We start from the raw sequence: 13,913 nt of genomic DNA, 5'->3' as shown, positions 1-13,913 counted from the left end.
TGCAGGTGAGATACCTGTGAAACTGTCCAATCCAGAATGTCTAAGACCTATGAGCTTGTGAGAGCTTCAGAGGTGTTGCTTGTTATGCTAATGAGGTGACTTCTGGAAGCACCTGAGGATGGGGGCTGGTTGCCACGGAGCCAACCCTGTGATTGGAGGGTTGCACCTTTGAGTCCCACCCCCGCACCCAGTGGAGAGGGGCTGATGGCCAATGATGTAATCACTTATGCCTACGTAAGGAAGCCTCCGTAAAAAATCAAAAGGATGGGGTTCTGAGAGCTTCTGGGTTGCTGAACACATGGAGCTGCCGGAACGGTGGTGCCTGGAGAGGACATGGAACCTCCCAGCCCCTTCCCACTGCCTTGCCCTGTGCATCTCTTCCGTCTGACTGTTCCTGAGTTACAGCCTCTCGTAATAAACTGGTGATCCGGTAAGTAAAATGTTTCTCTGAGTTCTGTGAGCTGCTCTAGCCAAGTACTCGAACCTGAGAAGGTTGTAGCAACCTCTGATTTATAGCCAGTTGGTCAGAAGCATAGATGGCAACCTGGACTTGTGCCTGGAGTCTGAGTGGGAGTCTCTTAGGACTGAGCCCCTCACCTGTGGGATCTGATGCTGTCTGGGGAGGCACTGTGGAAACGGAGCTGAATTGTAGGACACCCAGCTGGTGTCCCGAGAATCGCTTGTTGGTGTGGGATCCCCTCCCCACATTAAATTTGGTACTAGAACCCATTCAGTTCCATAACATCTGTTAAAATTCTACCAAGAGAATATTCTGAGAAATATACTAACACTTTGGGGAAACCCTGGCCTATGGGATCAATTTGGAATTCCTTACTCTGGTTTCCAAGGTTTTTGACCACTTGGCTGCAAGCTTCATTACCTCCCATGCCTCTATATATACAGTCAGCCAGGGGATTGGTTCCAGGACCCCCAAGGATACCCGAATCCTCGGATGCTCAAGTCCCTTATATAAAATGGCCTAGTATTTGCATATAACTCATCTAATACAATTAATACCTAATACCATGTAAATGCAATGTAAATAGTTGCCAGGCATGGGGCAAATTCAAGTTTTGCTTTTTGGAACTTTCTGGAATTTTTTTTCCCCGAATATTTTCTACTGGTGGTTAGAGGACCTGCGTATCCAGAGCCCCTGGAGCTTGTCCTGCCTCTGTAGTTGTGCTGGGTTGATGTCTTGCCTCCTCATCTACCCCCTGAAAGCAGTAACCATGTGCTAGGTACTTTTAGTCCCCTTTCCTGGTGCAGGGCCCTCTGAGGTAGGGGCCTGGTAAATAGCTGTCGGTTTGCTGAATGTCTTGGGATTTGTGGGTTTGGTTTCTTCTCAGCTGGTGCTTCCCCACCTCCTGGACATCCTGTTTGTGCGGCTCGGGGTCACCCTGGAGGGCGGAGCGCCGGTCAGCGCTGCTGAGTGGCTAACATGACTGTCTAGGGCCACCATGGAAGGGACGGAGGGGAGGTCCGGGAGGGACACAGCCGCTGAGAGGGTCTTGGCAGGGAGTGACCGGCTGAGTGTGTGGCCCAAGGAGGTGAGAGTTCTGGGGTTAGTCCCTACCCTCTAGGGGCTTCAATCCAGCAGCCAAAAAAGAGGGGGCTGGGTCTGAACTTTTCCCCACACCTGCCCCGCCTCCACCAGTCCCTGGGGAACTGGCACTTCCAGTTGCTTCTGTAATGCCTTCCCGTTCTCTCCAATGAGAATGCAAGGGGCAGTGATGCTATCACAGGGAAAGCTTTGAATCTGCTCTGACTCATTAAGGGAGCGAATTCACATTGTTATCCGTAGTCACAAGTTACTGGTCATCCATGTCGTGCTCTGAGGCTGGGGCCTTGCCATACTGCCCAGGTCTCCTAGGACTGTGGCTTCCAAACTTTCGTGTGCGTCTGGCCGTGTTCAAACGCACCGGGCCTCACCCAGGAGCTGCTAGGTCAGCAGGTCCGGGGCGGGGCTGGAGGTTTTGCCTCTCTAACAAGTTCCCAGGTGATGCTGATGCTGCCGGTCTGGGGAATCACACTCTGAGAACAATTGATTTGGGGCATCACGCCCTTGCGGCTTCCCCAGCCCTGCCGCCTGCAGCAAATGTCTCCCCACGGAAGTGAGGGGCTTTCAGTGGCTTCATCATGCTGGGGATAGTCTGACCTCCATTTCAGTCTGTCTCCTCTAATTCTTTTGGTGGACGGATGGACAGTGGAGAGGGGGAGGAAATTAGGGATAAAAAGATAGCCGAGCTTAGTAAATGGTAGGGCCAGTATTTAAACCGTGGTCATTCTGATTACAAAACTCCCTCTGTTAACCACTTTGCTATGTGCTTTTGGAAACCTTTTAACAAAGAACCTGTTGTCAGGTTAAGACACTAGCTACTTCCCCGGCTCTTTCTGACAGTGTGTTGGGGATATTTCAAACCAGATGATTCAATTAAAACACTTAAAACAAGGCCTGACATAGAACAAACATCCAAGACATGTACACAGAAGTACATCCTGTAGCACAGAGATTAGAAGCACAGGCTCTAGATCAGAATGCCTGCGTCTGAATCCTGGCTCTGCCATTTATTAGCTCTTTGGGCAAGTTAGTAAAGTTCTCTGTAACCCAGTCTCCTCATCTGTAAAATGGGGAGGATAATAGTAGTACTTCCAGGTTCTGAACGGAGATCCACTGAATTCTTATCTGTAAAATACTTAGGACAGTGTTATCATTTCTGGTTCAATGCTTTTGTGCAAACTAAAGTATAAAGGGCATGGTAAAGGCAACTCAGGCCTGGACTTTCAACGGGGTTATTCTGAACACTTTACTGAATGTCTAGATGAATGCGAGCTGGAGTCACACTCCCTGGACTCAAGTCTTGGCTAAAAACAACTCCTTAGTGAACTGGAACAAACTGCCTCACTTTTTTCATCTGTTCAATTGGGATAACCGTAGTAGTTACTTCACAGGATGGCTTTGTGGACTATATGAGTTAAACTGAACTTTAAAGCATTAGAACAGTGCCTAGCCTGTACTATGTGTCCAATACGTGTTGGCTGGTATTCACACAGAGTGGGCAGTACCTGTGGGCCTGACAGCCTTCAATCTGTTTTCCAAAGCACGTCTCCAGTTAGGTCCCTGTCACCTTGCACAGAGGGATAAGCATGTGAGTGAAGACTGTCATAGCCTTGCTGCCTGTGTCTTGGTTTCATTTGTTATAGGAACCCACCCGTTTTCTTTTTCTTAGGTAGCCATTCTCCCCAAATCCCAAAGGCCCTGGCGGAATTGTTTTTTGAACTGATGTGTCAAATGCACTTAGACCTCAGATGGGTTTCTTATCTTGCAACTAATACATTTTTTATAAATCATCAGCTCTGGTTTCCTTTCAAGCTGCAGAGAGGATATCCTTTTCCTGTTAAGCTGCAGAATGATTTTCCCCCCTTCAAAGTAAAGCATTAACTTCCAGAGCCCTGTAAATCAGTTCAAATGTACATATTATTAGAGTAACAAGCTGAAGTTTTTGGAGCTTATATGATATGTTGGAAGCCTGTATTACAAGACTTTACATCGATATTTCAGGTATTCCTAACAGTATCCAAACAGTGAGCATGACATACAAATACAAAGACCACTGAGCCTTTTCTTCCTTTACCTTTATTTTTTTCATTTTAGAAAATGATAAATGTTCATTTTAGAAAACTTACACAAATAATTTTTTAAAATCACATATTATTCTACCACCCAGAGCTAACAACTATTAACAACTTCTATTCTTTTTTTCTGTGCATGTGTATAAATATTTCTTTTACAGAATGTGATCAGGCCAATGGGTGACACATGGTCTATAACTTTTTAAAGGTGTAGGAGGTTGTTGATGTCGGTATAGTTTTGGACATGCTGCAATTTGTCTGTAGTTACACACAATGACCATTAAACTAACTTTATAAAAATAAATGAGTTTCTGAAATTAAAAAAGTGTGATCAGGGTGAACATGCTATTTAATAGCAAATATATTGTGAACATTTCTCCACGCTATAAACATTTTTTTACATTACTAAAATGTTTAAAAAATAACTTCCCTTTTCATTGCAAAAACAACACATATTCATTACAGGAAAATTAATTGAGGTAAAAAACAGGAAGAAAAATTTAAAGTACCCATAATCTCACCATTCACAGGTAGCTATCAATAGTTGGGTGCATGTCCTCTTAGACTTTTTTTTGAGTTCAATTATTAAAAAAACCCAAAGATCCTAAGGTACCTATTGTTCTGTGACCTGCCTTTTTCAATCAATTGACTTTTGATCTCTGTGTACACTGCTGAAAATGGCTGTGCGGTATCCTTTTTTTTTTTTTTCTTGAAGTATAGTTGTGTTAATTTCTGCTGTACAGCAAAGTGATTCAGTTATACACACACACATATATATATATATTCTTTTTCATATTCTTTCCATTATGGTTTATCACAGGATATTGAATATAGTTCCTTGTGCTATACAGTACGACTTGTTGTTCATCCATTCTACATATACTAGGTTGCATCTGCTAATTCCAAACTCCCAATCCATCCCTTCCCCACCTCTCTCCCCCTTGGCAACCACAAGTCTGTTCTCTATGTCTGTGATTCTGTTTCTGAGTTGTAAATAAGTTCATTTGTATCATATTTTAGATTCCACATATAAATGACATCATATGGTATTGTCTTTCTCTTTCTGACTGACTTGGTATGGTAATCTCTAGGTCCACCCATGTTGCTGCAAATGGCATTATTTCATTCTTTTTTACGACTGAGTAGTATTCCATTGTGTATATTACCACATCTTCTTTACCCATTCATCTGCCGATGGACGTTTAGGTTGTTTCCATGTCTTGGCTCTTGAGAATAGTGCTGCTATGAACACAGGGGTGCATGTATCTTTTTGAGTTATAGTGTTGTCTGGATATATGCCCAGGAGTGGGATTGCTGGATCATGTGGCAACTCTATTTTTAGTTTTTTGAGGAACCTCCATACTGTTTCCCATAGTGGCTGCACCAATTTACATTCCCACCAACCATATAGGAGGGTTCCCTTTTCTCCACACCTCCAGCATTTGTTATTTGTAGATTTTTTTAATGATGGCCATTCTGACTGGTGTGAGGTGATACCTCATTGTAGTTTTGACTTGCATTTCTCTAATAATTAGTGATGTTGAGCAGCTTTTCATGTGCATGTTGGCCAACTGTATGTCTTTGGAGAAATGTCTATTTAGGTCTTCTGCCCATTTTTCAATTGGGTTGTTTTCTTGTTGCTGAGTTGTATTTTGCAAATTAAGCCCTTGTTTGTCACATCATTTGCAAATATTTTCTCCCATTTCGTAGGTTGTCTTTTCATTTTGTTTATGGTTCCTTTTGCTGTGCAAAAGCTTGTAAGTTTGATTAGGTCCTATTTGTTTATTTTTGCCTCTATTTCTACTGCCTTGGGAGACTGACCTAAGAAAACATTGGTATGATTTATGTCAGAGACTGTTTTGCCTGTGTTCTCTTCTAGGAGTTTTATGGTGTTGTGTCTTATATTTAAGTCTTTAATTCAGAAAATGGCTGTACAGTATTCTGATTTAAGGATGTATTATGGTTTAAACTATTGTTGACATGTAAATCATTTTAATTTGTAAAAATATTAAACAATGTGGTGATGAACACCCTGTGCTTGATCTTTGGGCAAATCTTTATTTCTTCCAGATGAATTCCTTCAAGTAAAATTGCCGGGTCAAAAGTTTTAAACAAATTTGATATTTATTGGCAAACTGCCCTCAGAAATATTGTACCAGTTAACATGCCTATTCGTAGTAACTAACAGTTCCCTTCATCATAAAAAAACACTGGTGCTACCTTTCTTTCAATATTTTCCAACTGAATAACCAAAATTTTCTTACTACTGTTTTAATTTGCATTTCTTGGTTTAATTTTAGCATTTTAATGTTTATTGGACATTTGATTTATAAGAGTTGGATATATGATAGGTATGTTCTTTCTTAAAAGATTTATCCTGCAAATGTTTTTCTCATTTTGTCACTTGCTGTTTATCTTTGTAAAATTTTTGAAGTATGATTTAAAATTTTTAATTAATTTTTACTTGATCATTTCTTCCTATGGCATCATGTTTGGGAAATCCTTTCTCTCCTCAAGCTTATATAAATATTAATTACAAAATTTCTAGTATTTTTATATAATTTATATAATATATAAAATTTATATATTATATAATATAAACATTTATATTATATAATTTATATAATTATTTTATTATCTTCTAGTATTTTTATTATTTATTATTTAAATCCTTGAAATATCTGGAATTAATTGTCACACAGAAAGTAAGAGGGTCCAACCTAACTATAATTTTTTTACAGCTTTATTGAGCTATAATTCACATACTATAAAACTTGCCCTTTTAAATTATACAAGTCAGTGGTTTTTAATATATTCAGAGTTGCACAGCCATCACCAATATCTGATTTTAGAACATAGTCATCATTCCAAAGGGAAACCCTGCACCTGTTAGCAGTCACTTCCCATTACTGCTCCCCACCCCGGCCCTAGGCAACCGCTAATTACTTTCTGTCTCTATAGACTTGCCTAATCTGGACATTTCATATAAATGGAACCATAGTATATGTGGCCTTTGTATCTAGTTTCTTTCACTTAGCATAATGTTCTCAAGGTTCATCCATGTTAGCATGTATCAGTACTTCATTTTCTTTAATTGTCGAATAATATTCCATTGCATGGATATACCACATTTTGTTTATCCATTCATCAGTTGATGGGCACTCAAGCTTCCAACTTTTGCCTACTATGAATAATGCTGCTGTGAACATTTGTGTACAAGTCTTTGTGTGCTCAGATGTTTTCAGTTCTCTTGAAGTTCCCCTCCACTCTTATTCCCCCTTCCCATAGTCTTCATTATAGACTTAGGCTGGTGAGCCAGCTTTGACCACATGGACGAGGATGTCTCCCAGGGGTGGCAGAACCATAAGGTGGATGTACCTGGGTTTCCAGATGACCACATTGGAGGAAAAAAAAAAATCTGTATTTCATATATACCTAGGACTGTAATTGCGAGGTCATGTTTAACTTTTTGAGGAGTTGCTGATCTTTTTCCGAAGAGCCTGAACCATTTTACATTCCCACCAAGAACTGAGGGTTTCAATTTCTCCACGTTCTCACTGATACTTGTTCTTGTTTGTCGTTTTGATTATAACCGGCTTTGTAGGTGTAAAGTGATCTTATTGTGGTTTTGATGTGTGTTTTCCTAATGACTAATGACGTTGAGCATCCTTTCATATGCTTATTGGCCTGCTGGCCATTTATATATATTCTATGGAGAAAAGTCTGTTCAAATCGTTTGCCCCTTTTTAAGTCGGGTTGTCTTTATTTTTGAGTTGTAAAAGTTCTTTTGTCTATTCTGGATACCAGTTCTTTATACTTTATACAAGATACGTGATTTGCAAATCTTTTCTCCACTTCTGTGAGTTGTCTTTTCACTTTTTTCATGTCCTTTGAAGGGCAAAAGTTTTTAATTTCTATGATGTCCAGTTTGTTCATTTGTCTCTTGTTACCTGTGTTTCGTGTCAAATCTAGGAAGTCATTGCCTGACCCAATATCATGAAGATTTACTCCTGTGTTTTAAGAGTTTTATAGTTGTATAGCTTTTACATTTGGGTCTATGATCCATTCTGAGCTAATTTTGTATATGTCTAAACTTTTTATAAATGCCTGGCTAGTTTTCCTCCACACTTGTTACTGAAGAATTCATCCTTTTCTGAACAGTGAAGATGGCACCAGTGGTTCCAACAGCTGATTGTCACTAGTATTCATTCTTCTCCTCCTCCTGATAGTAACAGAATCAAAATTTTGGGTAGGCACATAGCCATCCAGCTAGAGACTCTATTTCCTAGTTTCCTTTGGGGCTAGGTGTAGCCATCTGACTAAGGTTTTAGCCAATAGGACATAACCAGAAGTGAGGTATGCAGTCCCAAGGTCATGTCTTCATAAGGAGATGGCTCCCCCTCCATCATTATTCCCCCTTTGCATAGTCTTAAATAGAGACCTGTGCTGGCGAGCCAGCTTTGACCATGTGGACGTGGATGCCTCTGCAGGGGTGGCAGAACAATAAGATGGATGTAACTAGGTTTCTGGGTGACCACATGAAGCAGAGCTGCCTACCTCTGCCCTGGACCACCCACCCACTACTAGGCTGTTATGAGTTGGAGGGAAAAATGTCTGTATCGCATTTGAGCCACTTTATTTGGGGGGCCTCTTTGTTTAACAGCAGCTGAACGTGTGTTGTGCTAATTATTACAATACCTTTAATATATGCTGTATAGAGACAGGTTTTTCCTTAAATCTCCATTCTGTTTTATGGATCTATCTATTCTTGTATCAAAACCACAGCTTCAGTTTCTGTGGTTTAATGTTTAAATGGGGGAAGGACGGGAGGGGAGTAAGTCTCTCACAATTTTTAAAGGATTTCTTGACGTTTCTCCTGCATTCAAGCTTTCAAATGAATTCAGGCTAATTTTGTGAGCTTCCACCACCTCCTCCAAAGTCACTGGGCACTTTCCAATCAAAAGTCGTTTCCTGGTCTTTGAGAGTTTGCTCATTTTCTAAAGCTGTATGTTAAAATGCTAGCCTAGGCATGATCAAGGTGCATTTTGGCTCCTGTCTCTTTGGCTGCTGTCTCCAGCATCTGGGAGTCAGGTGGACATTTAAAATCTACCCTGTCTACCATGCCTGTTGAGCCCATCCACCGGGACAAAGGGAAAGACCAGCCGTGGTTATGGCTTCCAGGGAACACCGACATTATGGAGGCGGGTAGGGCAAACACACTTGAACAGTCCATGACACAAACCACAGAAACAAACAAAAATCTTACTGAGTCAAAGCTGCCCACAGCTATAGGTCTGTATTTCAGGGAGTGTCAGTGTCAATGAGGTAGGAGTGGAGGAAGGTGGCATTGCTTCACACCAGTGAGATACTTCTCCTGAAGACAGTGCAGTGCTGCAGTGCTGACCCCAAGAGGGGGATGAGATTGTTAACTGCGTCTGGTTTTTCCCTATTCAGTGGTTAGACAGACAGACATCACTTTTGGAGGATGCTTAGTTCAGTCACATATAGAGTAAGTGTTATTAATTATAATGCATTCTTTCTCCCTCCATTGCTAGAGGACAGCAGAAAGTAGTTCTTCTACTGGAATGTGCAGTTGGTCCACCACTTCATTGAACCAATTTAGGATGCTCACATTTCCTTTGTAAGACTGAATTTTTGCTCCATATTCACATCCAGGGCCCTCCACGTTTTGAATCTGGGTGGCACCTTGGTGCAGAGTATGCACACCTGGAGTTCAGGAGAGCTGGTCTCTGATCAGCTCTTCTTCTTTTTTTTTTTTTTTTGCGGTACACGGGCCTCTCACCGTTGTGGCCTCTCCCGTTGCGGAGCACAGGCTCCGGACGCGTAGGCTCAGCGGCCATGGCTCACGGCCCCAGCCGCTCCGCGGCATGTGGGATCTTCCCGGACCGGGGCACGAACCCGTGTCCCCTGCATCGGCAGGCGGACTCTTAACCACTGCGCCACCAGGGAAGCCCTCCCTTGGCTTCTTAATGGGACTCCCTGCTCTAGGCTGGGCCCCCTCCAGTTAACCGTCCCAGACTTCAGCCAGACCGATCAAGAGAGCCTATGACTCTGATTGGACCTCTTACTCAGAATGCTTCAGCGGCCCCTACGCACTCCCAGCTTCTCGGGATGGGTCCATAAGGCCTGGCATGGATGGCACCAGGCCAACAGACCTCCCCAGCGTCAGCCTTCATCCCTTGCATCCCAACCCCGGCTGTGCTAAACCAACACAGCATCTACCGACCGTGGGTGTTCAGTAAATGCTTGAGCTGGACTCGGGGTGCAGCTGGTAAATGAGTCAGCCGCCGTCCCCCCGTCACTTGGCTTTAAGGCTGGGCCTGTAGGAGGGGAAACAACTGAGGCAGGTGTGTGAGCTTTTATTCTACGAGAATGCAAATGGTGCCCCTTCTGGGGCTAAGACTGGGTCCCCTCCCACTGGATGAGAAAAGCCCTTCAGGGTGTTAGCCAGGCGACATACGAGGCACAGATCCTTGCCAGTGAGTGGGCGCAAGGGCATCCCGGGGGGCTGGGGCCAAATCATGTGACGTGGCAATAATACAATAATACAAATAATTTCCCCGCACAAAGGGCCGCACCAAGCCCTGGGGGGATGACAGCAGGAGGGGCAGGCTGGTGCCAGGCCCCCGGCTTCCAAGGGCTGCGCGTGCGTGGAAGACTCTAGCTGTCAGTAGTTTAGATTTTCTCTCTTTGCAAGCAGTTCACCCTGTCACCTTCCCTCCTGCAATCCGGCTGCTTTCTTACCCGCGACTACTGACCTCCTCCCAGCAGTAGACTAGCTCAGCGCCAATGCCTCCACAAAAAGAGGGCCCAAGAGCCAGACCCCGAACCAAAGCCCCGATAGAGCTGGCGGGCCAGCCCAGGGTGCCTCTGGCGGCAGGAGGGGGCAAGTCCCCATGAGGAGTAGCGCCCCCCTGTGTTCAGAGAGGAGAATAAAGCAATTAGGTTTGAACAGCCACTTTGCGTTAGAGAAGATTGATTTGTCCTTCTGATGTGTTGTTTCCATAGAAGCAGGGCTTAACCTTTTAAGTGAAGCTTACGAAGCTACCTAATTCAGTTAAAATTAGGCTTCAAGCATATCACTACTTACTGCTCAAGTGTTACGGTGGGACCTGCCACTGATCTAACTGCCAGGCGGAGCCTGTGACTTAATGCATTCCAAGACACTCTTTCTGGTGGCAGTCTGGTTCGTTCGTTTATTTTTAAAAATTAACTTCATACGGAGAGAAAACTTTCTGCATAAGATCACCAGAGTACTAATAAATACCTTTAAATTAATGGCTAGCATTGTCTCCTCTTCATAAAGGCAGGAGGGCCGGCACACAGGCAGGAGACAGGGGCGTTCAATTAAAGTAATTTATTGTATTCTTCCAGAACAGACATAGAGGGCGTCTTGGGAATTGATATCACAGCACGTGTTACACACCATTTTCACAACTAGCCTTGTGTTGAATTTTTTTTAAAGAACATAGTAATCTTAAAAAATCTAAATATTTACATATTAATAAAACATATATACAGAAGATTGAGACCTTATCCATAGGTATGGAATAATTCTTTTTTTTTTTTTGCTAAGAAAGCCTATAAAAAGGATTTCTGAATAAAGTCTGAACAGTAGTCACAGTTCAGTAAACACAGTTTTAATTTATAAAATATGGTTTTACAGTTGCAGTTTTATGCCATGTATTTCCAATCTGTGAATCCATTGCACATATTCGAGAGGCAAACAATCCCCGCCCACCCCTCAAGTAGTGAAAAATTCAAGCTCTCGCCCAGTCTTGGCAGGAAGTGCTTTGAAGGTTCATGGTGTATATTTAACAGATTCCACAGCTGTAAGGTAAATGTTTCTACTTTTATTCGCAATGTATTCATCTTACTGTAACAGAGTTGAAAGGTCACTAATTAATCTTTTCAATTCCCTTGAGAAAGACTTCCTTCTGAGAGGCAGAAGACAAATTTTAAAACATATCTTGTAGCAAAACAAAAGCCTGGGTTCACAGTGCTTCATTAGACTCCTGGATGAACAGAGAGGCTGGTGTCAGGGAAGGGGTTACTAACTGGCCTGAAATCGAAAAGGCTAGCTAAACCTGTGATGGAAACCATTGATCTGAACCTTCCTTGAGGCTCCGAAAAGAAGATAAAAGACACACGTGTATGAGATGTATCTGTCTAGCAGGTGGATTGATTCCATAAGCCACGCCTAGACCAGCTTTGTCACATCACAGGAATGCCTCCTATGGTCTTGGGTTGATTAGCTGGTCTTTAGTGGGTACTGACTCCCCCTAGAGCGCCCCTCCTAGCCCAGGGCTAGCTGCCCCGAGTGACGTGATGGCACAGGTACCTGGGATGGGGTAGTCAGGAACTGAGGTTCCCGGCTTGGCCTGCCCATTGATGGCTTGTTGCCCGGCGCTGGGCAACCGTGATCCTCATTCCTCCTTCGCTGCCTTACCACAAACCGAGGGAGTGGGACTAACAGTAACTCTGAGCTCTTACGCTCTCCGATTTGATAAAGTGCTAGCTAGGGACGCGTGTTAAATGGTAGCACAGCATTTCCCCTCCCCACGCCCCGGGGGTCTGGTGTTTCTACTGTCCAAATTTCTTTCAAGCCAACTTTTGGCCTTTGGGTCAAGTGCCAAAGATTCACGGTAATTTGCTTTATACAATAAATGAAGTGTAAATGCAATGCCTCCAAATAAACAGGTATTTTAAATTCACCACCTTACTAGAGAAAGGAATCTGGAGGCAAATATCTCTGTGAAACAAATACCCACATGCCAAAAATATTTCTTTAAAATGAATCCACATTTTCACTTGTTGGTTTTATAGAAAGTGGTGGGGGCAAGTGTACCAGAGCCACGTGAAGTATACAAGATCAAGTACATTTGTGGCCAGTTGCCACATGATGCCACAACCCTGGACCACTCAGCTAAAACCATCTGTTAAAACAGTTGTCAGGTGTCATGTGGATAGCTGGTTACTTTGAGCTTCTCACCTTTTAATTAGTTATTTTGTTGCTGTGTCGACACAACCTACGTGAAAGACTTTTCTTTCCTAAGAATTTACGTATCGTTTGCACTTACCAGTGACAAATGGTTATTCTGGGGAGAAAATGATGCCACAAATTATTTCATCTAATAGATCAGAGCTGTCCTGTCTCCCAAAACAACTTTTCCATCTTCTAAGCTGGTGAAGATTCTAATTAAGTGTGGCCTTCAACACTGCTTCCTTGGTCCGGAAAGAGCCATTCTCCTCTATACTGCAACTAAGCAATTTACATTCAAATAAATATGCTTCAAAACTCTATACCATATTAACACTGAAGGAAAAAAAAAAAACAGGGAAAATGAAACTGCTTTTTCATGGACATTGAACCAACCCAGTGATATGCTGGACATTTAAAGGCTGAGAATTCAACTCTAAAGATGATTTTTAAAAATCTTAGACCAAATTGGAGGCTTGATGATCACACATTACAAAGAAAGAATATGAAAACTATTCAAACGTGACGAGTCAGCTTCACAGAACGCCCACACTTTGCAGTAACCTGAAATCCTAGTGGATCTTTGAGGAAATTCCAATGGAGGAGATGCGTGCGCTAAGGAGTGTTGCTAAAGGAAAGTCTAGGCAGTGAAAGCTGTCTCTGTGTCTTCCGTGTTTTCTCTCCTGGTGTCAAATATATTACCTACAACAGAGACAAGAAAGTGAAGGGGGGCCACTTCTCTAAGGAAGAGTTGTACGCTTTTCTATGACACGGCCAGACGCAGGACCTCATTGGTAAGGTGTCTGCGTTTCACCTCTAAATCAGTATTTTTTAGCCAAGGCTTTAGGGGTGCCGAACGAGTAATTTTAGCCATTGGAAATCTGTAATGATGATTTTTACAGGAAAACCCATGAATGTGGGTTCCTATTAGAGTATGTTCATATCTATCATCCAGGAGTAGAAAATGGCTAAATAAAATATGATATGACCTGTAAGACGGAATATAGTGCAGCTATTAAAATAATGTGTATGGAGATTTGTAATGGGAAATGCTGTTAGGTGGTAAAACAAAACAGAACAAAACTTTCAGGAACAAAATTGGATGGATTTGACCTCCATTATATAAATTTTAAAAATATAGAGAAAAGTCTGGGAAAAAACACCCAACAATAATGGTTGTCTCTGGGTGGTAAAAGTAATTTACATTTCTCCCTTACACTTTTCTGTATTAATTTCTAAAAAGTGTGCAAAGAATGCCAATTTATGAGCAAAAAATGCTAAG

At 42.4% G+C, this 13,913-nt stretch overlaps 1 protein-coding gene across 5 annotated transcripts in view; it reads right to left on the bottom strand.

Annotated features, from left to right (window-relative positions):
* Positions 1-11,021: 11,021 nt before the first annotated feature.
* The window catches only part of BEND7 (BEN domain containing 7), a 78,558-nt gene continuing 75,666 nt past the window's right edge, over positions 11,022-13,913 (bottom strand). For all 5 annotated transcript variants that reach the window (XM_082619547.1, XM_082619548.1, XM_082619549.1 and 2 more), the window contains one exon: positions 11,022-13,333. In XM_082619547.1, coding sequence (XP_082475673.1) covers positions 13,272-13,333 — 62 coding nt within the window. In that variant the 3' untranslated portion in view covers positions 11,022-13,271. The remainder of the gene's footprint in view (positions 13,334-13,913) is intronic.

The sequence above is a fragment of the Mesoplodon mirus genome, assembly GCF_964341445.2.
Source record: "Mesoplodon mirus genome assembly, chromosome: 4".
Classification (NCBI taxonomy): Eukaryota; Metazoa; Chordata; class Mammalia; order Artiodactyla; family Ziphiidae; genus Mesoplodon; species Mesoplodon mirus.
The sequence above is the reverse complement of the archived record's forward strand: the minus strand, read 5'-3'. Positions and strand labels throughout refer to the sequence as shown.